The sequence below is a fragment of the Stegostoma tigrinum genome, chromosome 3 (assembly GCF_030684315.1).
Source record: "Stegostoma tigrinum isolate sSteTig4 chromosome 3, sSteTig4.hap1, whole genome shotgun sequence".
Lineage (NCBI taxonomy): Eukaryota > Metazoa > Chordata > Chondrichthyes > Orectolobiformes > Stegostomatidae > Stegostoma > Stegostoma tigrinum.
The window spans coordinates 88,905,528-88,933,009 of NC_081356.1; the positions used below are offsets into that span (position 1 = coordinate 88,905,528).

Sequence of the window (27,482 nt, forward strand, 5' to 3'; positions counted from 1 at the left end):
AAGGCTTCAAGGATGTAATTAGGAGAGCTGATGAGGGGGAACCTGTAAATGTGGTTTATGTGGACTTTCAGACAGCATTCAACAAAGTACCACGTAAGATATCAGCATGTAAAATAAAGCATATGGATTTGGCAATAAAGTATTGAGATGGATTTTAAAAAAAGCTGCTTGGCAGACAAAAAGTAAGACCAAACGGTCTTTTTCCCATTGGTAGGCACTCAGTAGTGGGGTACCATAGGGATCAGTACTAGAATCCCTGCTATTCACAATATATTTTCATGATTTACATGAGGGATGAGGTGTATTATCTCCAAAATTGCAAATGACATAAGTTTAAGTGGGAGCGTGAGCAGCGAGGAGGATGCCGAGACACTTCAGTGTGATTTAGACAATCTGAGTGAGTGGGCAAATGCATGGTACATGCAGTATAGTGTAAATAAATGTGAGGTTATCCACTTTGGTAGCAAAAACAAGAAAGCAGATTATTATCTGAATGAAATATAAAATGAAAGAGGTAAATAGGCAATGAGGCCTGGGTGTCCTCATATACCAGTTGCTGAAGGTAACCATACAGGTGTAACAGGTGGTCAAGAAGACAAATAGTATGTTGACCTTCATAATGAGAGGATTTGAGTATAGGTGCAGGGATTACTTGCTGCAACTGTACGGGCCGTTGGTGATGCAATATTAGGTACAGTTTTCATCTCCTCATCTGAGGAAGGATGTTCTTGCTATGGAAAGAATACAGTAAAGATTTACCGGACTGATGCCTGGGACAATAGGACTATCAAATGAGGAGAGGTTGAATCAATTATGCTTGTATAAACTGCAGTTCAAAAGAATGAGGGAGGATCTTGTGCAAACCTATAAAATTCTAATGGGTGTGGACAGATAGATACAGGAAAGATGTTCCTCATGGCAGGGCAATCCAGAATTAGGGTTCACAGTCTAATGATATGGGGTGAACCTTATAGGACTGGGGTGAAGGGAAATTTCTTTGCCCAGAGAGTGGTAAGTTTGTGGAATTTGCTACTACAGAAAGCAGTCAAGGCCAGAACATTGTATGGTTTCAAGAAGGAATTGGATATAATGCTTGGGACTAAAGGAATCAATGGATAATGGAAGAAAAATGGAACCAGGCTTTTGAGTTAGATGATCAGCTGACATGATGATGAATGGAAGACTAGGTTTGAAGGGCTGAATGGCCTTACCCTGTTTCTATTCTCTATGTTTCTGTGTTTCAAAGTCCTTACTATATTCTTGAATTACTGAAGCATGATTTGTTGCTTTCTTTTGCAGGAGAATTCAAACAATCATCTTAGGTCTTCATTAACTGTAGAAGATTCCATAATGCCCATCTGTGGGGAACCTCTTGTAAGTGTTGCCAAGTGTAGTCACTATCTTGTAATGAGGTGTGACATGATGAAATAGTTAAGCCTTCCTGTTGATGATTTGCTTGCGTATTACCTGTTTGTCACTTTGTCATTGTGTGGGTTCCTAATGGTGCGCCTGTATATTTTTTCTTTTATCTGACTTTATTTGTTTGTTAGAGCAAGATCCAATAAATTAAAGTGGAAAATAGCTTTTCTAATTGTTGTCATATGGTACTGGGCACAGATGTTAGGAAGTCTCCAAGTTCAGTCCACAGTGTGCTCTGAGTTAGCTCTTTTTAGACTCCACATTGTTGACCAAAGAAAGGAAAGTCAGTTATAGCTGTTACTTTTGATTTGAATTTGATAACCCACACTGAAAAGTAAGTCACAGTGTACACTGTGTGGCATAAAATCAGCACAGCTCGCAAACCCACAATGCTAAAATATTTTATTGTATACTCCCTTGACTTGCCCTTGAAGAAAGCCATTTGTGAAATTTATGAACTGTGACACAACATGAATTTACAATTTTTATTTCGAAGGCCACTCAATTTTCCCACCCCTATCTGACATGATTTGGAACAGAATGACAGAAAAATTCCACCCAATTTTTTTTTGAATGAAACATAGCTCAGTTTCATGGGTTGTGGACATCACTGACATTTATTGCCCATTGCTATTTACCCTTGAACTGAGTGCCTTGCTCTGCCATTTTTCAGAGTGTACTTAAGCATCAACTACATTACTAAAGGTCTGGAGCCACATGTAGGCCAAATCAGGTAACAATGCTGATTTCCTTCCCTAAGGAACATTAGTGAACCAAATGAGTATCAAGAATGATACTTACACAGCCATCACCAGATGTAGGAGTAAATTACTGCAGAGACTGGAATCTGTGCTAAAAACAACAAATGCTGTAGATCACAGCAGGTCAGACAGCATCTATGGAGAGAGAGCAAGCCACTGTTTTGAGTCTAGATTCTTTTCACTATCAGATTGGATTTTTACTGAATTCAAATTTCACCTCTGCCATGGTGGGCTTTAAACCCAAAACCGCAGAATATTAGTCTGTAACTAATGATTACCTGCCCACCGTCATTACCACTACACCATTTTTGCCCCTTATCAATAGTCTGTTAGTACTTTACTAGAATTTATTTTACAATTTGATCTGTTGTGGTGAAATCCTAGGCAAATTTTCATAATTTATTCTGGTTCCAGATGAGAGCCCCAATTTGTTAAGCTTCTAGGTGAAGAAAGATGAACTAGCTCTCCTCCTTTATCCGCCTAAATAATTTGTTTGCTGCAAGATTGATTTAAAAGGACTCCTTCCCTTGTGAATACCTTTATGTCCGACCAAGTGAAATTAGGAGGTGTGGTTAGTAAGTTTGCAGATGACATCAAGGCTGATGGTACAATAAACTGTGAAGAAGGTTATCTCGAATGCAGCGAGAACTTGATCAACTGGGCCAGTGGGCTGAGGAATGGCGGGTTGAGTTTAATTTAGATAAATGCATGCTAAGCCCTTCGGGAGTATTAAAGAGCAAAGAGATCCGGGGTACATGCTCACAGGTCCTGGAAAGTGGAGTCACGGGTAGACAGAGTGGCGCAGAAGGTTTTCGGTATGCTTGCTTTCATTGGTCAGAACATTGAGTAAAGGAGTTGGGACATCTTAATGCAGATGTTGGCGAGGCCAATTTGGAGGAACTGCATGCAGTTCTGGTCAACTACTACAGAAAGAATATTGTTAAATTAGAAAGAGTGCAGAAAATATTTACTAGGATGCTACTTGGATTGGAAGGTTTGAGTTGTAAGGAGAGGATGGATAGACTGAGACTTTTTCTACCAGAGCGTAGGAAGCTGAGGGGTGACCTTATAGAGGCCTATAAAATAATGAGAGGAACAGATAGGGTAGATAGCCAGTAGGAGAGTCTAAAACTATAGGACCTAGGTTTAAGGTGAGAGGGGAGAAATGCAGAAGGGTCCAGATGGGCACTTTTTTTTTCCACAGAGGGTGGTGAGTGTCTAGAATAGGTTGCTAGAGGTAGTCGTAGAGGCGAGTACAATTTCAGTGTTTAAGAAACATTTGGACAGGTACACGGATGGATAGGCATGTAGGGATATGGACCAAATGCAAGCAAATGGGATTAGATTAATTGTGAAAACTGGGTGGCATGGGCAAGGTGGCCATTGAAAGGAATCCATTTTCGCCAAACTTTCCTATACATGCATGCACGCGTGCACACTCACACACAGTTTTCTTGACACCAGTTGATGTTGCATTCCATCAGAATCGAGAAAAAAAATGGGAATTAAGGGTTAAAAATGCCTGAGTATTTCAGGATCCCAACTATTGTCATAACATCTATGAGACATTTAAGTGCTTAGTTTTATTTTTCAGGCTCAGAAGTTTTTGAAAACAATTTCCATAGTGGAATAATAGGACATGGAAATTAAGAGATGATGAATACAACAGATAAATATTGATAAGAAGGCTGACACAGCCATCCATCTAAACAAAGTTACAACTTCTTCTCCATGGGCCAGATTTTTCAGATGAGGGTGTTTCCTGCCCACACTAACCCAAGGGTTTGCAGGCAATGCATCTTCACCAACATGGTAATCTTGTAGAAAAAAAAACTTTTTTTTGCTGAAATGAATTGAACAGCAAGTAGCCTGAATAAGATGAGGCTTTAGCTAGATTATTCCCAGTAGTTTAGCTTTTTTGCATAATTTACCTTGTTCTCCCAATTACAATCTGCCTGTCTGTCTATGCTAGCTGGTATTCTCCCAAATAGCCATATGTCTAATGCCCTAAACTGAGGCAGGATAGGGTCATGGTGGTTCAAAAGAATGAGAGGTTCTGTTTAAGTTCGTTAGTTATTTTTGATGAATGAAAATTTAATTAAATCTTTCACTTTTTTAAAGCTGGTCTTTATGTCTACTTTAAATTTTAAACATTTCTGGATGATTTTTTCATAAATAATTTTATATTTTACTGAATAAGCATATGAACTTGTTCTAAACCAAATTATTTTCTGTTCAGTAACCTTTAGTTGTCATTTAGATTGCATACCAGTATACACTTTACATGCTTTACATAGTTTTCATATTTTAAACTTGTGCACTGTGTGGAACAGGTTTGAACTATTTGCTCTAGTGGAGCATATTATTTTATTACCTTGACTTGACAAGGTTTTCAAATTCTACAAGACTAAATGTTTATCAATTTAAATACTCTCGATGTTCTGATTTACGTGCAACTGCTCATCAGGAGAAACCATTTACTGCCAGCATTACAATAAAACTAAAAATATGTCAGCTTTCAAATATAATGAGCTAAATTGTCAATTGCAACGCTTCATGAAAACTGCAAGATAATCAAATGTGAGGCTGGATGAACACAGCAGGCCAAGCAGCATCTCAGGAGCACAAAAGCTGACGTTTCGGGCCTAGACCCTTCATCAGAGAGGGGGATGGGGAGAGGGAGCTGGAATAAATAAGGAGAGAGGGGGAGGCGGACCGAAGATGGAGAGTAAAGAAGAGTAAAGAAGCTTCTTTACTCTCCATCTTCGGTCCGCCTCCCCCTCTCTCCTTATTTATTCCAGCTCCCTCTCCCCATCCCCCTCTCTGATGAAGGGTCTAGGCCCGAAAAGTCAGCTTTTGTGCTCCTGAGATGCTGCTTGGCCTGCTGTGTTCATCCAGCCTCACATTTGATTATCTTGGAATTCTCCAGCATCTGCAGTTCCCATTATCTCTGCTTCATGAAAACTGTTCATTTTAGTGTTTTTCTTGTTGTCACACTGGGGGGAGTAATTAGCTTATTACTACCATTTCTTACATTGAGAGGGAGAACAAGTGGATCTTTAAAATTATATAGTCTATATTGATTTAGGTTCCTGAAGGAAGTAGGTATAGAAACATTACAGGCTCTGGCCACAATCTCTTGTTTCTTCTTTGAGGGCTTGGTGTCACTAGATTAGAGTTTACCAAATATTGTACCTCTGTTTAACAAAAAAAAGAAACCTGGTGATTACAGCCCAGTCACCCTATTGTCAGCAGTGAATAAACTGTTCAGATGGAGCCTTATGCCCTCTCCCATGGCAAATTTGGTGCTGGAGGACTTCTGAGTGAGAAGTTGGTGGATGTGACCCTGCCTCATCATACCTGCAGCCTGGTGTGGGAAGATCCTGTGGACATCTTAAGGGTCCACTGAAGGGTCTCATCTAGTTAATGATGGCAATAATGGGTGTGGGGTTCACTACATGAGGAACGTGACAAGAAAATCCTGATGGATTTGTTTCTGGACTTCATTCAGGAGGAATTGGGTTCCCTTGTTCTCAAACATTAAGTGCCTGACTCAGCCATCTCCTCTATTTGCTGCTGACACCCCTCCCCCATGACCCATATCCTGCAATGCCTTCTCCCACCATTGCTCAGTGGGTAATAAAATGTGAGGCTGGATGAACACAGCAGGCCAAGCAGCATCTCAGGAGCACAAAAGCTGACGTTTCGGGCCTAGACCCTTCATCAGAGAGGGGGATGGGGGGAGGGAACTGGAATAAATAGGGAGAGAGGGGGAGGCGGACCGAAGATGGAGAGTAAAGAAGATAGGTGGAGACCAGCCCAGTGCATCCCCTCCCCCCACTGCACCACACAACCAGCCCAGCTCTTCCCCCCCACCCACTGCATCCCAAAACCAGTCCAACCTGTCTCTGCCTCCCTAACCGGTTCTTCCTCTCACCCATCCCTTCCTCCCACCCCAAGCCGCACCCCCAGCTACCTACTAACCTCATCCCACCTCCTGACCTGTCCGTCTTCCCTGGACTGACCTATCCCCTCCCTACCTCCCCACCTACACCCTCTCCACCTATCTTCTTTACTCTCCATCTTCGGTCCGCCTCCCCCTCTCTCCCTATTTATTCCAGTTCCCTCCCCCCATCCCCCTCTCTGATGAAGGGTCTAGGCCCGAAACGTCAGCTTTTGTGCTCCTGAGATGCTGCTTGGCCTGCTGTGTTCATCCAGCCTCACATTTTATTATCTTGGAATCTCCAGCATCTGCAGTTCCCATTATCTCTGATATTATTGCTCAGTGGGTCATTGGGTGGATGTACTACCAGAAGGAGCCACCGTTTTCACACTGGTGCTGTTGAGTACAAAGAAGCTGCCAGCCTCTGATGAGCCAGCTGTTCTTGATGGAAAGGACTTCCACCCCCAGGTCAGGCCCTTCACTTAGGCGTATCATTCTGCACAGGTTTTTATGTTCCTGAGTGGCACAAGATGTGCCAGGCCTACTTGAAAAGAGGTAATGTCTGAGTCTTACTGGTTGTATGTAAGTGTTGGAAGGAGCAGGAGATTTTTTTAAAGATTAAATTGACATTAAGATAAGTATTATTTCAAAAGCATATGCAGTTGGTGAGTCCTCCAGTGATTAATTTAAGGAATTCTGATTAGTCTGCATACAAGTGAGGAGTAGGAGTAAGTAGGTGTGAAGCCTTAACCTCCTGAAGTTCAAACAATTTACTCAGTATCATTGATAATTGGGTTCAAGAACATAGTAGCAGCTGAGTGTTCTACAGGACCTGATCCTCCTTGGCATTTATCCAAGTCTTCACACGCCTGACACATGATGACAGAACCTATGGTTCATGATTTATCTAGTGATGTGCATGATCTCTGGCAGTGAGACCAGATGTTTCCTTTCCAACTTTATACTTCCAGAAAGTTTATTCTGGTCATGATCAGAGGCCCAACATTAGCATAGGGCTTGATGGACTGGTGTCGAAGAGTCTTCAGACTGCCAGGTACCTAGTTTGTCACTACCTTCATCAGATTCTGTGATGTGTATGTCACCCGTTCGCCAAATTGTGACCCCTAAGTTAATCACAAGTGCATATCCCCACATGGTGACTCTCCCCGGTTGGTAGGGGCTACAGGGGAAAATATTAATCCCACTTTACTGGATTATCAGGATTAAAGAAACACAGGTAAAGGGTATTGATAAATTATAAAGATAGTTGGGAGACACAGGATGTTGGTTTGGGTGGAGACAAAAATTTGTCACTTTGTATTCTATAAATAAATCTAGTATTAATTGCAAAGGCTACTGTTTTTTATTAGATCACTGTATGGCTTTGGAGTACCAAAACTGAAAGATGTCACAATATATCCTCAGTCATGAGTGCCTTCATTTTCAGAGCTGGACTGTTATGTTACTGTTCTGAAGCAGGGTTACTACACCAAAAACATTGACTCTGCTTTCTCTCTACAGATGCTCCCAGATCTGCTGAGGTTTTCCAGCAATTTCTGTTTTTGTTTCAGATTTCCAGGATCTGCACTCTTTTTTTTTCTGTTTTCAGGTCGTTCCCACCCCCGCCTCCTCTGCTGGCATTAGGATACTAATGCCAGCCACTCTCCCACATGTTCCTTTTCATTGTGGATCAGTTTATCCTCTAGGCAACGGGGTGGATTTAGTACAATTTCAATGGATACCTAATCCCCTTACTATATATGTCCTCTGACAGATAACAAGGCCTCTATAGTAATACTCCATGCTTGTACACCAATGTAACTGAAATGCCTTTATCTTCTCACTCATATTCAGTCCTCCTGCTTCATATACGATGAAATGTCTAATTATATGTCTGCCACTGCTCATCCACTGACTTTCCCCTTAGTGTATTTTCCCACCCTATTTTCGACGACTGTTTCTTCGTACCTTTGTAGTTGCCCTTACTTAATTTGGAGACACTAGTTTGAGACTTGAGTTGCTCTCTCTCCAACTGAACTTGAAATTCTATCTTGGTGAGATTGATACCCCCTTGAGGTTCCTTAACTATGACAGTTCTCATTAATCCTAGCTCATTACACATTTCTAGATCTAAAATAGACTTTTCCCAGGTAGGATGTGCAACACACTATTCTAAGAAAGAATCTCCAGTGCTCCCTACAAATTTATCTTCCATGTTACTTTTGCCAATTGATTTGTCCAGTCAGTAACTAAATTCACCCATGACAATTATAACGTTATTCTTACACATCCATTATTTCTGATTTATATTTTACTGAACAGTGAGGCAACTCTTCAGAAGTCTGTTGATAACTCCCAGCCATGACTTCATTTCCTTGCTATTCTTTTATTTCCAACCAAAATCATTCCACATCACAATCTATTCCACCTGCAGTGCTGTTGGGAAAGGAGAAACTATTACAGAGACTGATATACCTGCAAAACTGCAGTCTCACTAAATCAGCTGCAACTACAGGTAGTTCTCCTATATTGCAATAGTTCTTGTGCCAGGAGATATTGATTGCAGGACCAAAGGAAAATGTTGTGAATCAGGTCAATGATTGCAGAAGAGAGGTCAAGGCCAGTAAGACAGTGAGTGAGTGCACATTTTATTAATGAACTTCACACAGCTGAGTGACTATGTGATGTGAAAAAGGCCATTCAGCTGTCTCTTTCTAACAGCCACTGACTTTTTCAAAGTTAATTTTATGAGGGCAGTGAACCATTGATTCTTGAATGCTGTGAAGCAAACTCCAAGCAGTCAAATTATTTCTTATTTTGTTGTACAAACATACAATGGTTATAGCATAGAAGCTGGCCTTTCAGCCCATCATGTCTCTGACAGTTTACTGCAAGAACAAGTAATTTGCCCCACTCCCCTACTCTTTTTTTTTTATGTAGACCTGCATTTTTTTCTTTACATTTTTTCCGAATTTTCAGATTGAATTTATCCGCAGAAGACTTTCTGAAAGTGCATTCCAGATGCCAATTAATCACTGTACAGAATTTAGTTTTTCTCATGTCTTCTTTCGTTCTTTTATCAATTACCTTCAATTTAGGATTGCTGGAGACTGCAATATCTCCTGGCAGAAAGAGAAGCCAACAACGTCAAAGCTAAATGGCAAAATAAAATCTGTGGTAGCAGCCAATTTAACTTAATGAGAACACAGTTTTGCAAATATATCAGCCTCTGATAGCTTTGATCCCTCTCCCAATTTTCTTCTCTAAGGAGAACAACCTCTATCCACAATTTGACAAGCTGCTACTCTGAAAAAAGGGGTCCTTTGCATGTTTTCTCTAATGGACCATTGATGGGTTATAGGTTAATATGAGGGATATATGGGCAATTCTGGGGGGATGTGATGGCCTCATGGTATTGTTACTAGATTGTATTAATCTACAGGCCCAGGTAATACTCTGGGGGTCCCAGGTTTGAAATCCACCATGGCATATGGTGGAATTTGAATGCAATTTAAATATTAAAATTAAGAATCTAATGATGATCAAGAAACCCTTGTAAATTGTTATAAAAAAAACTCAACTGGTTCACTGACTGCCTTTCAGGAAGGAACTGCTATCTTTTCTTAGTCTAGCCTGTATGTGACTCCAGACCCACAGCACTGAGGTTGATTCTTAACTAGGGCAATTACAGATGAGCAATAAATGCTGGCCTGGGCAGCATGAATTATTTTTTTAAAAAACAACCCAGAGTGGGGGGAAAAGCAGTAATACATGGAAATGAACACAGTGGCCGTATTGAAGCTCCATTTTGAAGCATACAGATGAGTTGGACCAGTCCTTGAAATTGGCAAATCTTACTTGGTTTTCCTTCTGGGCTGTGACCAATGTCTCGTTTTCTTTCTGGCCATGGCCTATGCATTTAATTATCAGCAGAGTAATGAAGGCATCATCGATGGCACTTAATGGCTGTTACTCAGCAATTAGCTGTTCACTGGTATTCAGTTTGCGTTCCATCAGGACTACTAGGCTTCAGAGCTCCTTACAGTTTTCATCTATACGTGGTCAAAAGAACTCAGGTGCAAATGACTGTCCTTGACGTTGTTGTCTTGACATGTAAATAATCAATTACTGTAGACTGAGTATAGTCTTTTCATGGTTGTGTTATTCAAGTGATAGAAGGAGCGATCCACCTCAATTATCACACTGAAGCAAAACTCTAAATTATATAAAGAATTGGTTGTCTTTATGCAATAACATCCCCTTATCCATAGCCCAGTCTCATTTTCCACCCAACAAATAAAGCAGATGTCCCTCTGTATTCTAGGTTAAATTGTTAGGACCTCCTCTACCCATTTAACAATCAATCTTGCCCTGGATATTGCTGTCTCTTCACTTATCAGTGTCTACGTCATATTGCCTCCCTGCTTAGAATGTTAACAATGGCTCCTATTTACACAGATGCCTACAGATACTGTACACAGGCTCCAGAAACTTTATTTCATACAAAAATATAAATCTGTCTTATACTTCTAATATGGAAACATAATTTAACTCTTAGAGGAAACCCATGCAGACAGAAGGATAGCATACAGACCCCGCACAGCCAGTCATCCAAGGCTGGAATTGAACTGGAGTCCCTGGCACTGTGAGGCAGAAGTGCCAACCATTTATAAATCTGTCTTATACTTCTAATATGGAAACATAATTTAACTCTTAGAGGAAACCCATGCAGACAGAAGGATAGCATACAGACCCCACACAGCCAGTCATCCAAGGCTGGAATTGAACTGGAGTCCCTGGCACTGTGAGGCAGAAGTGCCAACCATTTTGCCACCATGCCACACATTTGTATTCATATAATTATTCAGGTTGCTATATCAAACTATCAATGTGTCAGTTCACAACAAGCAATGAGATCTAAGAAATATATTAAATGTCAACTCAAGCGTTTGACTCAAAGAGCAATTATTTAAACCCGCTGGAAAGCATAAAACACGACATGGTGACGGTATATGTCTATAAGTGAAACCCAAACATTATAAATAAAATAAAAGCTGAACTATGGTGAGAAAGATCAACCCCAAGTAGTGCCAGAGGAATATAGGAACATAGGAATAGGATTTGGCCATTCAGTCCTTCATGCCTGTACTACCATTTAAAGAAATCATGGCTGATCTGTGGCCTAAGTCCATATACCTGCCTTTGGCCCATACCCCTTAATACCTTTGCTTAACACAAATTTAAAATTAACAACTGATCCAGCATCCACTGCCATTTGTGGAAGAGAGTTCCAAACATCTATTACCCTTTGTATGTGGAAGTAATAACATTTCCCCTGAATGATCTGGCTGTAATTCTCAGACTATGCCCCATACCTGTAAAAACCCCAAACAGTGGAAATAGTTTTTCCTGATAATATCTTAAAGACTTCGATCAGATTATTCCTTAAGCTTGTGAATTCTAGAGAAAACAGGCTTAATTTGTATAATCTCCCTAATAATTAGCCCCCAAATTTCATTTATCATTTCTGTAAACCTACGTTGTACTCCCTCCAATGCCAATACTCCTTTCTAAGGTGTGTTTATCAGATCTGCTCACAGAAATCCGAGTGGGGTATCACCAAGGCTTTGTATAACTACATCCTTGTACTCCAGTTCTCCAGACCAACATTCCATTCACTTTCTTAATTAGTTTCTGCAAATGTTTGTGATATTTTGAAAATTTTCTATGCACCTGAACCCCCGGATCACTTTAGATGTCTACTATAATTAACCTCATATGATCTAGAAAGTACCCTAATCTTTCCTGTTTCAGTTCAATCTCACACTTGTTTATACTGAACTCCAATTGCCATAACTTTGCCCATTCATCATATCTGTCAACATCCCTCTGTAATTTTTTGCTATAATCTTCAGTGTCCACAATGCCGCATAACTTTGTGTCATCAGCATTTTTGGATAAATTACTTTCTATGCCATTAACCAAGTCATAAATATAAATAATTGACACTGCCATTGATCTTGCCAATTTATGTACCTATTCATGATCCCTATTTCCTGTCTTATGCCACTCGGCACTTTCCCAGCCATGTCAGTATTTTGCCCTCAATTCCATGGACCTTCTCGCTTAGTTAACAGTTCCTTATGTGGGACTATATCAAATGCCTTCTAGAAGTCCATACAAACAACATCCATAGATATTCCCTAGTCCACTACCTTAGTCAAAACCTTATCTCTTCAAAACGGTCAACCATGACTGTCAAGTAATATCTACCTGTCATGAATCCAGGCTGGCTCTCTCTGATTAACTGAAATTTTGAGATGTTAAGTTACCCATCATTGATTATAGACTCCAGTAATTTCTCCAGAACAGACGTTTCCTTAAAAACATTTTTTACATCTCTTCCATTGTTTTATGTCATTGAAGTTGGCTTTACCTAAATCTAAAACTCCAGTAGCTGATTTATGCTTTTCATTTTCAAACATTGCACTGATCTTGATCATATTAGGAGCACTATTCGACAAATGTTCACGCACAGTTAGGTTACTAATTAAATCTGGCTCATTGTGCATTATTAGATCTGATATTGCTGATCCTTGTTGCATCCATGACTTATTGCTGTAGGAGACTATGGCAGTCACACCCAATCTACCTCTCCCAATTAATCCTCAATTAATATTACTCTGCCTTTGCTATACACTTACCTAATTTCTGTATTTTTACAATCTGGCATTTTAGAGATATCACCAGGAGGTCTATGCACAAAACCTATTACAGTTTTAGATCCTTTACCTGTTCTTAATTTCCACCCATACAGTCTCCACTGACTTCTTTCCCCTTGTCATATCACCTCTCACCATTCAAGTAATTTTGCTTTTCATCATTAACTCTACTTCAATTCGTCTCCCATTTTCCTTCTCGTTGTAATATTTATTTACTATTGCTGACCATTCTGCAGCGATGTTTCAGAAATAGCTACTGTATCATAGCCTCCAATTTCATCATTCACAGAGAATGAAAGAGAGAGAGAAAAGAGCAGAGTGAATTGTGCAAAAATGAAATGGCTACAGTCACAGCAGTGAACATACAGCGCTAGTTCCAGCTGACATGGTGAAGGCATTCGAGAAGTTTAAGTAACAGTGCAAATGTAGACATTCTGTAGTTTTCTGAATTCTGTATCTTTTGTGGTCAGACATAAAAGGCTTAGATCAGTTTCTTATCTAGGAGGTGAGACAGGATTAGAATGAAAACCCACACAAAATTTATAAATAATTCAATCCAAACCATTGGATTCACAAATATGAATTTCAAAACCAGAGGCAGGAATCAGGTGAGCCTGTTGACATTTCATTAATGAGCTTGAGGAGAGTAGCCAGAAAGTATCAATTCAAGGAAATAGATTAGAGGCTAGCACATAAGCTCATTTGGGACCCTGTATGACATACAAAAAGCTTTGATAGGAAAGAACAAACTCACAATATGACAGACATTAACACTGCCAGTGAACATGAAGCCAAGAATTGACAGATGAATATGCTTACTACCCAAACTACTAGGCTTTAGATGAAGCAGTTATTGTGGTGAACTGGCGATAAAGGAACAGACACCAGACAGAGTGAAAGATATGCCAGTACAGTGGATAACCAAAAATTCATAGACAGAAGGAAATGTCTTGAACATGGGTCAAATTACAGAACTTGTGGAAAGCCTAGTTACTGGAACAAAGATGAGCTGAATAATGAAAGAAGATGATAAATAAATCATCAGTGACAGAGCAACAGGATGATCGAAAACTAAACTAAATTTGAACAACCATGTCCGGGATGGCATAGAGATTCAGTGGTTAACACTGCTGCCTCAGGCAGCTATCTGTGTGGAGTTTGCATATTCTTCCTGTGTCTTCATGGGTTTCCTTTGGGTTCTCTAGTTTCCTCCCACGGTCCAAAGATGTGCAGACTAGATTGACTGGCCATGCTAAATTGCTCATAGTTTTCAGGGTATGCAGGTTAGGTGGGTTAGCCATGGGAATTGTAGTATTTCAGGAATAGGGATGTGGGCCTGTGTGGGATGCTCTTTGGAGGCTCAGTGGGAACTCAACTGGCTGAATGGCCTGCTTCTGCACTGCAGGGATTCTATATTCTACAAGACGGCAACGAGTTTGAGGACACAACAGACATTAAACCCATACATCTACAAAATTTGTCAGGAATTAACAGTTTCCGGAAGGGCAAGAAAGTTGCCATCTTTTAGAATTGGAAGGAGGTGAGAAACCACAACCAAAAAGCCATAACTGCAGCGTTATACAGGAGTACAGAGACACATCATCCTGCTCAGCTATGTGAGAAGATATTTTCTAAAGACTCGAAAGAAAACGATTCTCTAGAAAATATGTTCTGAATCAAGCAATATCAGGGTAAATGGTGGGCCTGAGATTCAGCAACCTGGAATGACCCAAATCAGAGAAACACGCAAATGCAAAATGATTAATATCATGTTCCATCATTGTGAGAGATCACATGCAAAGCCAAGTAAATAGATGGCAGTCAGATTCTAAAATTTGTAAAATCCAAATGGACTGCAGATGTTGTAAATCTGGAACAAAAACAGAAGTTTCTGGAAAAGCTCAGCAGGTCTGGCAGCATCTGTGGAGAGAAAATCAGAGTTAACAGAGTTCTGAGGAAGGATCACCAGACCCAAAATGTTAACTCTGACTTTCTATCTACAGATGCTGCCAGACCTGCTGAGTTTTTCCAGCAACTTCTGAAATTTGTAGCACACATATTGAAATAAAAGGTAAGCTAATTCAGAAAGCTTGTAAGGTAAAGAAGAATTCCAGAAACTTACAGCACTAAAAGTTTGAACTAGAGATTGAAATTATTAACTTGGAAAAACTGAGCAGGATATGACTGGCAAGTTGAAACTGGGCAAACACAAGAGAAACTGCAAATCTGTACAAGTTAGTGGAGGAGGTTGTCAAAATGAAGCTCCTGAACTCAGATCAAAACTTCAACAGCGCATGCTTGAAATTGAAGAAATTGAAAAGAAAAGAATGACGATGCTGCAATCATTCAGCATTTTAATGAATTGTAGATAGTAGGTGGTATGTCACAACCAGAGAATGATTTACTGAAGACCAATAACAAACAGATGAAATGTTGAGGTAATTAAAAGGAGATATGTGAAATGAAAACATTACAAAGCAGAGGGGGCACAACTGGAGGATGTAAAACCGATGGAAGACAAGCATAAAAGAGTGCTTGGAAGATTAACATGAGTTGCAAACTTTTAATGCAGAGCTTGAGGAGAATTGCATCTAGGCCAAGGACTATCTTCATTTTGCTTTTAGAATTACATTTGTTATGAGCTTCTTCTGTGTTGGTTTTCTAAAATTTTGGTTACTTGAAACTTTTGGGAACTACAGGACACAATGACCACCTGGAAAGATGAAGGCAGCAGATGCATGGTAAATGCCATTACCTAAAAACTCCCTTCCAACACACGCAGCATCAGAACTCAGAGCTGTATCTCCATTCTTTCACTGTCACTGGGTCAAAATCATACAGTTCCATTTCTAAGAGCACCGTGTGTGTGATCACACCAGACAGGCTGCAGCGGTTCAAGAAAGTGGTTCAACACCACTTCCTCCAGAGCAATGAGTGCTGGACAGTAATGCTGGTTTTACCAAAGACAAATTTTTGAGATTTTGAAAGACTAATCATCTCACCAACAAGTCATCACTTTAAGAGCTCCTGAGCACTGTGTCCTCGGCCCAACTAATTTGTTTTCCCTTTTTTCTTTAGAGAGGGATATGGGTTTTATTGGTAAAGCCAGCATTTTTGCCCATCCCTAGTTGTCCTGAGAAGTGTGTTGTCCATTGGGCCATTTTACAATCAACTAGCTTGCTATGCTTTCTTTTTTTTTTGACTAATTTAATTTCCTGAAGGATATTAGGGAAACAAATGGGTCAAATTGCAATTCCACCAGCTGCCACTATAGCTACCTGTGCCTTCTCCATCAATATCCTTTGGTCCACCATGAGGTCAGAAGTGCACATATTTGCGGAATGCACAGTGTTCAGTATCATTCAAAACCCCTAGTTTTGCATCTGTGTCTATGTGCATTAAGGTCTGTAAAACAACCAGGTTAATATGTAACATTTGCTTTGCATAAGTGGCAGGCAGTGACAATTTCCAACATAGGATATTCTGATGCACTCCTCCTGGCATTCACTGGAATTACCTTCAATCAATAATAAAAGGAAAAGCGGAAGAAGATAAACTTTGAGAGTAGAAATAATGTCAACAAAGGTCTTGCACTGAAGCATGGGTTGTGCAGCAGGGAAGTGGAGGTCTGGGTTCCAGGGAGACTGATGCAAATTAGGTCCAGAGTGGTGGAAGGAGGACAAGTGTATGGGTGTAACATTGTGAACTAATAAAAAGAACAAAGAACAATGCACTACAGGAACAGGCCCCTTCAGCCCTCCAAGCCTGCACTGACATATTTTTCCCTTCCATACTGAAACTATCTTCATTCACAGGATCCCTATCCTTCCATTCCCTTCCTATTCATGTATTCGACCTGGTGCTTTGTGAATGCTGCTCTTGTGTCTGCTTCCATCACCTCCTCTGCCAGTGCATTCCAGGCACTCACCACCGTTTGTGTGAAAATTGTGCCTCACACATCTCTTTTAAACCTCCCCTCTCGCACCCTGGGAAAGTGTCTCATACTTTCCACTTTATCAATGTCATTCATCATCTTATAAACTTGAGATCACCCCTTAAGTTCCTGCAAACTAGTGAAAACAAACCTTGTCTATTCAACCTTTCTTCATTGCTAAAATCCCCCATACCAGGCAACATCCTGGTAAACCTTTTCTGTACACTCCCCAAAGCATCCACATCCTTCTGGTGGTGTGGTGGCCAGAACTGTATGCAATATTCCAAGTGTGGCCTAACTAAAGGTTTATAAAGCTGCAGCATAATTTGCCTAACCATAGACTCAATGCTCCTTCCACTGAAGGCAAACATGTCATACATTTATGAATTGATGAGCAGGTTATTGCTGTGTTTGTACTGCACAACGTCAATTTTGTATTTTGCTGATGATTGGTAGTAGACCAATGGGACAGTAATTAGCTGCATTGGATTGATTGAAATTTGCTTCTTGTTTGCTTCTGGAGATCTAATGTGTAGCAAAATGGATCACCTTTGGACATTTTTAAGATTGCAAATGCTTTGACCTTGTCCTTTCCACAGATGTTTTGAACTCTTCCATCACGGAGGATTTTCATGAACCCTCCTTCTACCTGTTTAATTGCTCACACCCATTCAAGATTTGACATGGCAGGACTGTAGAGCTTTGATCTGATTTGCTGCCTGTACAATTTCTTAGCTCTGTCTATACCATGACATTTCTGCTGTTCTATATATCATGTTATTCTTTGTTGATAATAAAATGTGAGGCTGGATGAACACAGCAGTCCCAGCAGCATCTCAGGAGCACAAAAGCTGACGTTTCGGGCCTGGACCCTTCATCAGAGAGGTGGGTGGGGTGAGGGTTCTGGAATAAATAGGGAGAGAGGGGGAGGCGGACCGAAGATGGAGAGAAAAGATGATAGGTGGAGAGGAGAGTATAGGTGGGGAGGTAGGGAGGGGATAGGTCAGTCCAGGGAAAACGGACAGGTCAAGGAGGTGGGATGAGGTTAGTAGGTAGGAGATGGAGGTGCGGCTTGGGGTGGGAGGAAGGAATGGGTGAGAAGAAGAACAGGTTAGGGAGGCAGAGACAGATTGGGCTGGTTTTGGGATGCGGGGGGGAAGGGGAGATTTTGAAGCTGGTGAAGTCCACATCTGCCAATGTGGTATACTGCATCCATTGTATCCGGAGTGGCTTCCTCTACATTGGGGAAACCAAGCAGAGGCTTGGGGACCACTTTGCAGAACACCTCTGCTCGATTCGCAATAAACAACTGCACCTCCCATTCGCGAACCATTTCCACTCCCCCTCCCATTCTTTAGATGACATGTCCATCATGGGCCTCCTGCAGTGCCACAATGATGCCACCCGAAGGTTACAGCAACAGCAACTCATATTCCGCTTGGAAGCCCTGCAGCCCAATGGTATCAATGTGGACTTCACCAGCTTCAAAATCTCCCCTTCCCCCACCGCATCCCAAAACCAGCCCAGTTCGTCCCCTCCTCCCACTGCACCACACAACCAGCCCAGCTCTTCCCTTCCACCCACTGCATCCCAAAACCAGTCCAACCTGTCTCTGCCTCCCTAACCTGTTCTTCCTCTCACCCATCCCTTCCTCCCACCCCAAGCCGCACCTCCATCTCCCACCTACTAACCTCATCCCACCTCCTTGACCTGTCCGTCTTGCCTGGACTGACCTATCCCCTCCCTACCTCCCCACCTATACTCTCCTCTCCACCTATCATCTTTTCTCTCCATCTTCGGTCCGCCTCCCCCTCTCTCCCTATTTATTCCAGAACCCTCACCCCATCCCCCTCTCTGATGAAGGGTCTAGGCCTGAAACGTCAGCTTTTGTGCTCCTGAGATGATGCTGGGCCTGCTGTGTTCATCCAGCCTCACATTTTATTATCTTGGATTCGCCAGCATCTGCAGTTCCCATCATCACTTATTCTTTGTTGAGCTTCTTTTCACTCCTTTCAAAACTTCAGCGCTCTTTACTGTTTCCTTCAATCTTCAAAGCGTAAGACATTGTTTTGTTATGTGATGACATAAATTATAATTTTCAAATTTTATGGAGAGGAGGAAACAATTTCAACAGCCCTAATTTAGGAAGTTGAATATGTAGATTATTATCTTTTTGCTAAATAGTTCAACAGTGATGTATTATCCTGCTAAAAGCAGTTGTATTCTAATGGATTAGAAATTGCAACAATTGAAGATTTGGTGGTCAACATTTATTGAAATTATATGGCCATTACCATACCATATTTGCTGAGCAAATTGTTGAATCCTCAGGCCAATAAAGGTGTCATGATGGCCTTGTCACATCTGGGATCTGGTTGAAGATAACATCATTTTTCTAAATGCCAGCACTCATTTCATAGAGCAAGAAAGAAGCAGCTGGAGAAAACAATGAAAACAAAAGGGAGAGGAGAGATTGGATTGAATTAAAATGAAATGAAGTTTATAGAAAGAAAGGAAAACAAAAGGTAGAGAAAGAAAGAGGCTTGACGAATGAGACAAACAAAAAAAAACGATGGAGGAACATTTTTAAATGAACAGGCAGAAGAAGACACTGTAAGCCAGCTGAGTTTGCTGAGTGCTGCGCTGGTCTTTGGGAAATTGATAAGTGAATAGCAGAGGTAATTTGCTAGATTCATAAAATACAGAATTAGCTCATCATTAAGAGAGACAAAATACCATGTATGTGCCATTGCACTGCTGCCATTGGAGCATAGCAATTGACAAGCAAAACAAAAATCAACATCCATCCTATTAACCTTCCACCATTATGCGTGAAGTAGTGACATGAAACAGCCATAAATGTCTGAAGAAGGTAAAAGTTGTAATAAGGGTAGTAATCCAGAAGTCCACCATTGCTTTCCGGAGTAATGGGGAGCCTTATTTGGCAAAGTTAACTGCAGAGTGAGGAAAGTCATCCACAATTTGTTGAGAATAAGAATTCAGGGACTGCCTATTTTACTAGACAAATCATTGGATTATGTATAGATTAACAACGATGATCACTTACTGTGTCATTCTAAAAATATTACTTCTTAACAAGTTCTGGCGTGCACATGCTTAAACACATGATTTTTTTCCCCAAATACATGTTTGAATTTCAAAGATTACCGTAGTTGCCCTTCTTTAAGTTAAGCACGTTTCTGGTTTTTCTAAGTTGTTTTCTCAGATTGTACATACCCTTCCAGTAATGCTTGTGAGCCAGGCGAACAGGAATGCATCCCACCCAGACTGGTTCCCCAAGATAATCTGTTACCCTCATTGGCAATAAGACTTTGCAGTTTGATCAGAGTCTTCTATTCACCTGATCTTACTATTTCTACCTATTTCTCAGAATACACAAATGTCTAGGACATCTGACAATGCTCACTCTGTCCTCCCTCACCAACTCTCCACCTCTCCCCATTCAATTTCCCCCCACTTCATTCCATGATCTCTCCCTTCCTCAATTCACACTCTGAGGCTATAACCTAAAATCTCTGGTCTGCCTACGTGACATTGGCAACTGGGTATCTTGCTAAATGGACTTAACTTCCAAAAGATAAGTTTTGTAAGGTTGCCTTCAGATTCCCTAAAGATAACCAAAGAAATTTTCAGAATATCTAATCAACTGTGCAATGTTCTTTGTTTTTCTTTGACCAATTGCTTTCCATTGCAAATCTCTATAATCTCAATTACTTCTTTAAAAAATTTTCAAGTCTCATTTGACCAATTCCTTCTAAACTAATCTAATTTTCAACACAAACCCAATATGTGCAACATATATGTATTATATATATATATATATATTTATGTCTTCATATGAATTAATTAGTATAGTTGAAATGTTTGGGATGAAGAATAATCACATGCCAATTGGTTTGTAGGGGAAAGAAAATTCTAATCTTGAGTCTCACTGAAGGCTGGCTAAGTTATTCAGAAGTTAACCAATACTGTCCTCACTCTATAGACTACATATTCTACTTTGTCCATTATCTGCCACTCATCTGCTCAAAGCCTTTCTCCTATTTCCCTATTGGGAAAATGAGGTGTTTCAAATCAGGTTCAACAGTGAACAAGGCAGCCCAGGATCAGTGATCAGTAGTCTTTGAAGATTGGGATTCAGCTCCTGCTCTTCCAGGCTCTACATTTAAGTAAGTAAATATGAAAACTGTTAACTTGTACACCCCAGGCAATTGCAATATCTGGTTTCGCAAAGTGCAGCTGCTGTTTGTTCATACTGTCTCAGTGCAAAAGCAACAGGCACCTAGTTTGAAGATGCAAAGGAACAAATGTTTATTTAAGATGTGGGTCCTGCATTCCTGTTTATTTTCCCCTTTTCAGTATGGCATGGAAGGCTCTTCTATCTGTAACTTATGCGCTTTCTGTGTGCTTTGCTGAAGGTTTGGTCAGCCAGCTACTGCCTGAATAACAGATATTGCATGGCCATATTTCTAGGTTAAAGTTTAATTAGAAACATGATGAATTTCCAAATATACAAAAGACATACAAACTTCTGTATTCATTTTCATTATCGCAAACGTGTTTCACCCCTTAGTCAGATATTATTATTTTTAAACATATATTTGCTCTAATAAGAAAGTCATTCCCATTACTTGATAAAGATATTCAGCAAGAGACATAGGAAGGGGAGGTGAGGAAGAACGTTTTCATACATAGAACTGGAAGCTCAAGCCTACTAAGATAGTAGAAGCCTATCATTGAAGGAAACTTGATACGCACTCGCAGTGAGTAAACTGGCAGGGCTAAGGGAATTGCAGGAGACTTCAACTTACGAGATTGTTCAACTAACTGATGGACCAAAGACTTTATGTTTAATATTTTTAAATGGGATGTGGGCATTGCTAGCTGGATCAGCATTTATTGCCAGTTTCCAATTGCCATTGAGAAAGTAATGGTGAACTGTCTTCTTAAATGGTTGCAGCTGTAGGTAAACACACAGTTCAGTTAGGGAGCCGGTTCCAGGTTTTTGAATCAATAACAATGAAGGAACTGAGGTATAAGTCCGTGATTAAAGGGGAGTTTACTGCTGGTGGATTTTCTGTGTTGTCCTTTGTTCTGCCTTTGTCCTTCGAGGTGGTAGTTGTTGGGAGTTGGGAAGGTGCTGTCTGCGAATCTTAAGTGCATCGTCTAGATGGTACACAGTGCTGCTATGGTGTGTAATGATGGAGGGAGTGAATATCTAGGGATGTGGTTTCAATCAAACAGTTGTTTTTTCACTAGAGTCTGTATTCATTCTGGAAAGTTGGACATGTTCCAACATACCCTTGACCTGTGATAACAAAGTGTGGAGCTGGATGAACACAGCAGGCCAAGCAGTATCTTAGGAGCACAAAAGCTGATGTTTCGGGCCTAGAACCTTTATCAGAAAAGGGGGATGGAGACAGGATTCTGAAATAAATAGGGAGCGAGGGGGATGCGGACCAAAGATGGATAGAGAAGATAGGTGGAGAGGGGAGTGTAGGTGGGGAGGTGGGGAGGGGATAGGTCAGTCCAGGGAGGATGGACAGGTCAAGGGGGTGGGGTGAGGTTGGTAGGTGGGAAATGGAGGGGAGGCTTGAGGTGGGAGGAGGGGATGGGTGAGAGCAAGAACAGGTTAGGGAGGCGGGAATGAGCTGGGCTGGTTTTGGGATGCAGTGGTGGGAGGGAACGAGCTGGGCTGGTTTTGGAATGCAGTGGGGGGAGGGGAGATTTTGAAGCTGGTGAAATCTATATTGATACCATTGGGCTGCAGGGTTCCCAAGCATTGTTACCCAAGGTTGTTGGGTAATTCAGAATCACCCACCTGTAAAGAAACAGTATGATGGGAAAATATGCTGAGTTGCTGTTCCTGCAACCTACAGGTGGCATCATTATGGCACTGCAGGAGGCCCAGGATGGACATGTCGTTTGAGGAATGGGAGGGGGAGTTAAAATGGTTCGCGACTGGGAGGTGCAGTTGTTTATTGCGAACCGAGCATAGGTGTTCTGCAAAGCGGTCCCCAAGCCTGCGCTTGGTTTCCCCAATGTAGAGGAAGCCACAACAGGTATAGCAGATGCAGTATACCACACTGGCGGACGTGCAGGTGAACATCTGCTTGATGTGGAAAGTCATCTTGGGACCAAAATGATGCCACCCGTAGTTTGCAGGAATAGTAACTCATATTCAGCTTGGGAAACCTGCAGCCCAATTCTATCAATGTGGACTTCACCAGCTTCAAAATGTCCCCTCCCCCCACTACATCCCAAAACCAGCTCAGCATGTCCCTGCCTCCCTAACCTGTTCTTCCGCTCACCCATCCCTTCCTCCCACCTCAAGCCGGACCTCCATTTCCCACCTACTAACCTCATCCCACCTCCTTGGCATGTCCGTCTTCCCTGGACTGACCTATTCCCTCCCCACCTCCCCACCTATACTCTCCTCTCCACCTATCTTCTCCTCTATCCATCTTCGATCTGCCTCCCTCTCTCTCCCTATTTATTTCAGAATGCTCTCCCCATCCCCCCTTTCTGAAGAAGGGTCTAGGCCCGAAACGTCAGCTTTTGTGCTCTTGAGATGCTGCTTGGCCTGCTGTGTTCATCCAGCTTCACACTTTGTTATCTCGGATTCTGCAGCATCTGCAGTTCCCATTATCTCTGATCACACTCTTGACCTGTGCCTTCTAAATGGGGAACAGGCTTTGGCTGCTATACTTACATGGCCGGTCCAGGTCAGAGTCTGATCCCTGGTAAACTCCAGTATGCTGATCACTGGGAACTTGACAATAGTAATTCCATTTCAACGTCAAGGGGAGACAGTTAGATGCTCTCTTGCTGGAGATGGCCTTTGCCTGGTATTTGTGTAGTATTAATGTTACTTTCCACTTGTCAGCCCAAGCCTACGTACCATCCAGATCTTCCTGTATTTGGACGTGAATAAGTTCAATACCTGAGGAGCCACAAATGGTGTGAATGCTGTGTAATCACCTCTGAAAGTCCCATGTTTTGATCTTATAATGGAAGAAAGGTCATTGAAGCAGCTAAAGATGAGGATACTACTGTGAGATATCCTAGCGCTGAGATAACTGACCTCCAAAACCGTAACTGTCTTCATTTATGTTAGGTATCATTCCAACCAATGAGAAATTTTCCTCTGATTCTCATAGACTCAGGTTTTATTGGGGCTACTCAATGCAATGTATGATCCAAATCTGACTTGATGTCAAGAGTAGCCACTCTCATCTCACCTCAGAGGTCAACTGTTTGGGCTGTGTTTGAACCAAGACTGCAACAAGGTCAGTTGCTTATCTTCACTTACAACTGCCAAGTATGATTGATAACTAAGAAAATGACTGGCCGTGCACCTCGGACTATAGTGAATTCGCACCTTTCTGTCTTTTCCATCAGCCAGTTCACGACTACCCATTTTGTATTTGCATACAAGATGTTTTTCATCTACTTAGTGATTTGAAATACTTGGCAATACTGAAGGTTGTTGGGTAATTCAGAATCACTCACCTGTAAAGAAACAATATGATGGGAAAATATGCTGAGAATCCTTAACTATTTAAGCCTAAACGGTCATGGGCTCTAAAACAGACATGTTGCTATATTAACCTACAGCATTACCTCTAGTGTAGGCAACTTGCTGACCACATGATGTGTGCTCATTTGTACAAGTGCTACATGCCACTATTGCTGTATTGATGGTTTCATCCTAGTAGCCTGCTCTATCAGATTTTCCTGGTAGCCTTGTATTTGGTATATGTATGTTGTCCAATTTGTACATTGGTGGCGTAAGCTGTGTCACCAACAAGTAGTCCTTGACAAACAGTCAGACTTTAACTTGCTGTATTAATTCAAATAGTGAGTGGAATGACATAGGAATTAGACATCATGACTGCTGCCAGGATATTAGGCATTGGCCAGTGTGTTATGCTGTGGACATGGGTAGCCACTTAGATATTAGGGGAGTGGAATCCCTCATAGTTGTGGTACGTCTTGGAATTGGCATGTGGCATGTTAAAAGCAGCATGCACAAGCAGTTCGTGGCATTATGCACCATTTGGGCAAGCCTGCAGTTCTTGCATGCCGGCTTCTTTCTGACAAGAATATATGTAGTTTCTTTGGAATACGCAGCCTCAGTAATTACAATAGTGACATTTGAAAAGTTCTTCATTGGCTGTAAAGTACTTTAAGACACCCAGTGGTTATGGAAAGAAACAATAGAAATGCAATAGTGTTAACAAGGTGTAGTGCTGGATGAACGCAGCAGGCCAAGCAGCATCAGAGGAGCAGAACAGCTGACGTTTCAGACCCAGACCCTTCTTCAGAAAAATGAAGAAGGGTTGAGGCCCGAAACGTCAGCTGTCCTGCTCCTCTGATGCTGCTTGGCCTGCTGTGTTCATCCAGCTCCACAACTTGTTAACTGTGCAAATGCAATTCTTTCTTTCATTTATGCAACAGTAGATGATAAATCAAGAGATATTACAAGCATCAATTCCTGGAAGGAGCCAGATATGTAAAAGATCATAACAAAGATCATCTACATATCAGTAGCAAGACTGTCTTCTGGCTGTGAGACCCACTGCTGTGGCTTAAGAGGTGATATCTGTCACTTGGCCCATCTCGCAAACATGGCTTTCTGCAAGAGCAAGTCAGCTAGCCTCACTATATTTTCTCATTCCACACCCAACCAACCATATATCCCTACAAGCCTTGTCTCTTCAGATCAATATACAATTCTCTTCTGATAATCAGCGCTTTTCTGGCATTAGTATCTAAAATGGCAGTACTGCCATCAAATCAGCATTAATCGCTGATTGACAGTTTGTTGTATACTGACTTTTCTTACTTGTAGTGGATGTTTCTTTCATGTTTGCTAACACCACTACCAATATATATTTGGTGTGACTCACTCCCAGAGTCATCTTACTCATGAATGCTAGCAAATGCAAGGTTTCTGATAAAACACCACTACCAGCGTGGCATGGTTTTAGTAGTCCTTGTAACCTATATGATGAAGACTGCGCTCATGCTGAGACAAATATATTGAATTTGATTAACAACACAATTTACTCTGCCATAAAACTTTACACTTACACATAATCATGGTTCTGTGTTTATTATCTTTATTACAACTGCAACTACTTCTGAAGGTGAGATGCAGACATTTATACTGGAACATAGCTTATCATGTCATTGAGTTGTCTTAAAGAGACACTGCCAGGTTAGTTTGAATTCTACATATATTGCACATATATGTTAAAATCTCCTAATAACAGTTTGACTTTCAACTCTGTGGCATATGGGTGTTGTTCTATTGTTGTGAAGGCTGTTAAAAATTAATTAGGCCAGTCTTTCTGGAATCGTGCCTCTGAAACTAGTATATGCCTCCTGGGAGTGTTAATAGAAGTTTGTTTAAACTATAGGGATTTGCAACTGGGGAGAGAAAACTTTAAGTCATTGGCTTAGCCGAATCTAGGATGAGCAATTGTTTTAATTTAGATCAAAAGCTTTGGGCAATTGAGAGGAGCCCTGATGAAAGTTAGATGCAAGTCGTACTCCTCCCAGAGAAAAATGAAGATATTTTTCACAATAGTTAAGGAAACAAGTTACCTCAGTTTTTGTTTTTGGAACTGCTGGACTGGGAGGGTTTGGTTGGAAACCTGCATTGGTTATTTAAAGTTGAGGAATTCTAAGCTGTCAGATATGTACGTAGTCAAAGGAAAAATCTTCACAGCTCATAGGACCTGTGTAGAGAATGAAGCAGGTAAGACAGTGTTCAGATTTGAAAGGAGCGGAACTTCTCTGGATTTTTATCGACTGTAAATTGACAATGTTAGGGAGTGTTACACAATGTGTTGTAAAATTTTTGAAATTGTGTTATATTTGAATTGTTCATTTTATCTTCTACTTTTATTTTGTACAATAAGATGCTTGTCTTTTATTGTTAAAATCATTTCTGCAACTTTGTGTGTTTATGTTTCAGGCAAGACTGCCACATTAAACAAAGTATGATCTGGGATCTCAGAGATAGTAAGAACTGCTAATGCTGGAGTCAGAGATCACACAACGTGGAGCTGGAGGAACACAGCAGGCCAGGCAGCATCAGAGGAGCAGAAAGGCTGACGTTTTGAGTTGGGACCCTTCTTTAGAAATGAGGGAGAGGGAATGGAGCTCTGAAATAATTTAATTCAGAGCCTTATTTCACAGCTCCCTTCCTCCTCCCCCATGTCTGTAGAAGGGTCCTGACCTGAAACATCAGCTTTCCTGCTCCTCTGATGCTGCCTGACCTGCTGTGTTCATCCAGCTCTACACTGTGTTACGATCTGGTATCTGACTTGTCCAGTTGTATTATCAGTCGGATTATAATATAAATTTAATATTGTGATGGATGATATGGAAGAACTTTGTGTCTGTGAGTAGCGCATGGCAGGAGGAAGCATACAGTAAAACTGGGCGCCAAGGTAATACTTAATAACTGCCCACTTCTGCCTTCATTGAGCCTTGCTGAATTTTCACCATCCCCCCAGACCTCCCCCGATGGAAGCCGAACGGTCAGTCCTCAGCAAGGGGCTCACCTTTGTCCCCCTCCACCCACACATCAATGAATACCGGTCACGTCTGGACATCGAACAGTTTTTCTGCCGCCTCTGCCTCCACGCTTACTTCTCCAACCGTGAGCC

General features: G+C 41.2%; 1 protein-coding gene across 7 annotated transcripts in view; it reads left to right on the forward strand.

The window, feature by feature from the left end:
• Positions 1-27,482, forward strand: part of LOC125450983 (multiple C2 and transmembrane domain-containing protein 1-like) — a 562,377-nt gene that overhangs the window by 86,286 nt on the left and 448,609 nt on the right. For 5 of the 7 annotated variants that reach the window (XM_048527527.2, XM_048527528.2, XM_048527538.2 and 2 more), the window contains exon 2: positions 1,300-1,374. The exons of the other annotated variants lie outside the window; for them this stretch is intronic. In XM_048527527.2, the coding sequence (XP_048383484.1) occupies positions 1,300-1,374 (75 nt within the window). The remainder of the gene's footprint in view (positions 1-1,299; positions 1,375-27,482) is intronic. 7 annotated transcript variants of the gene reach the window in all.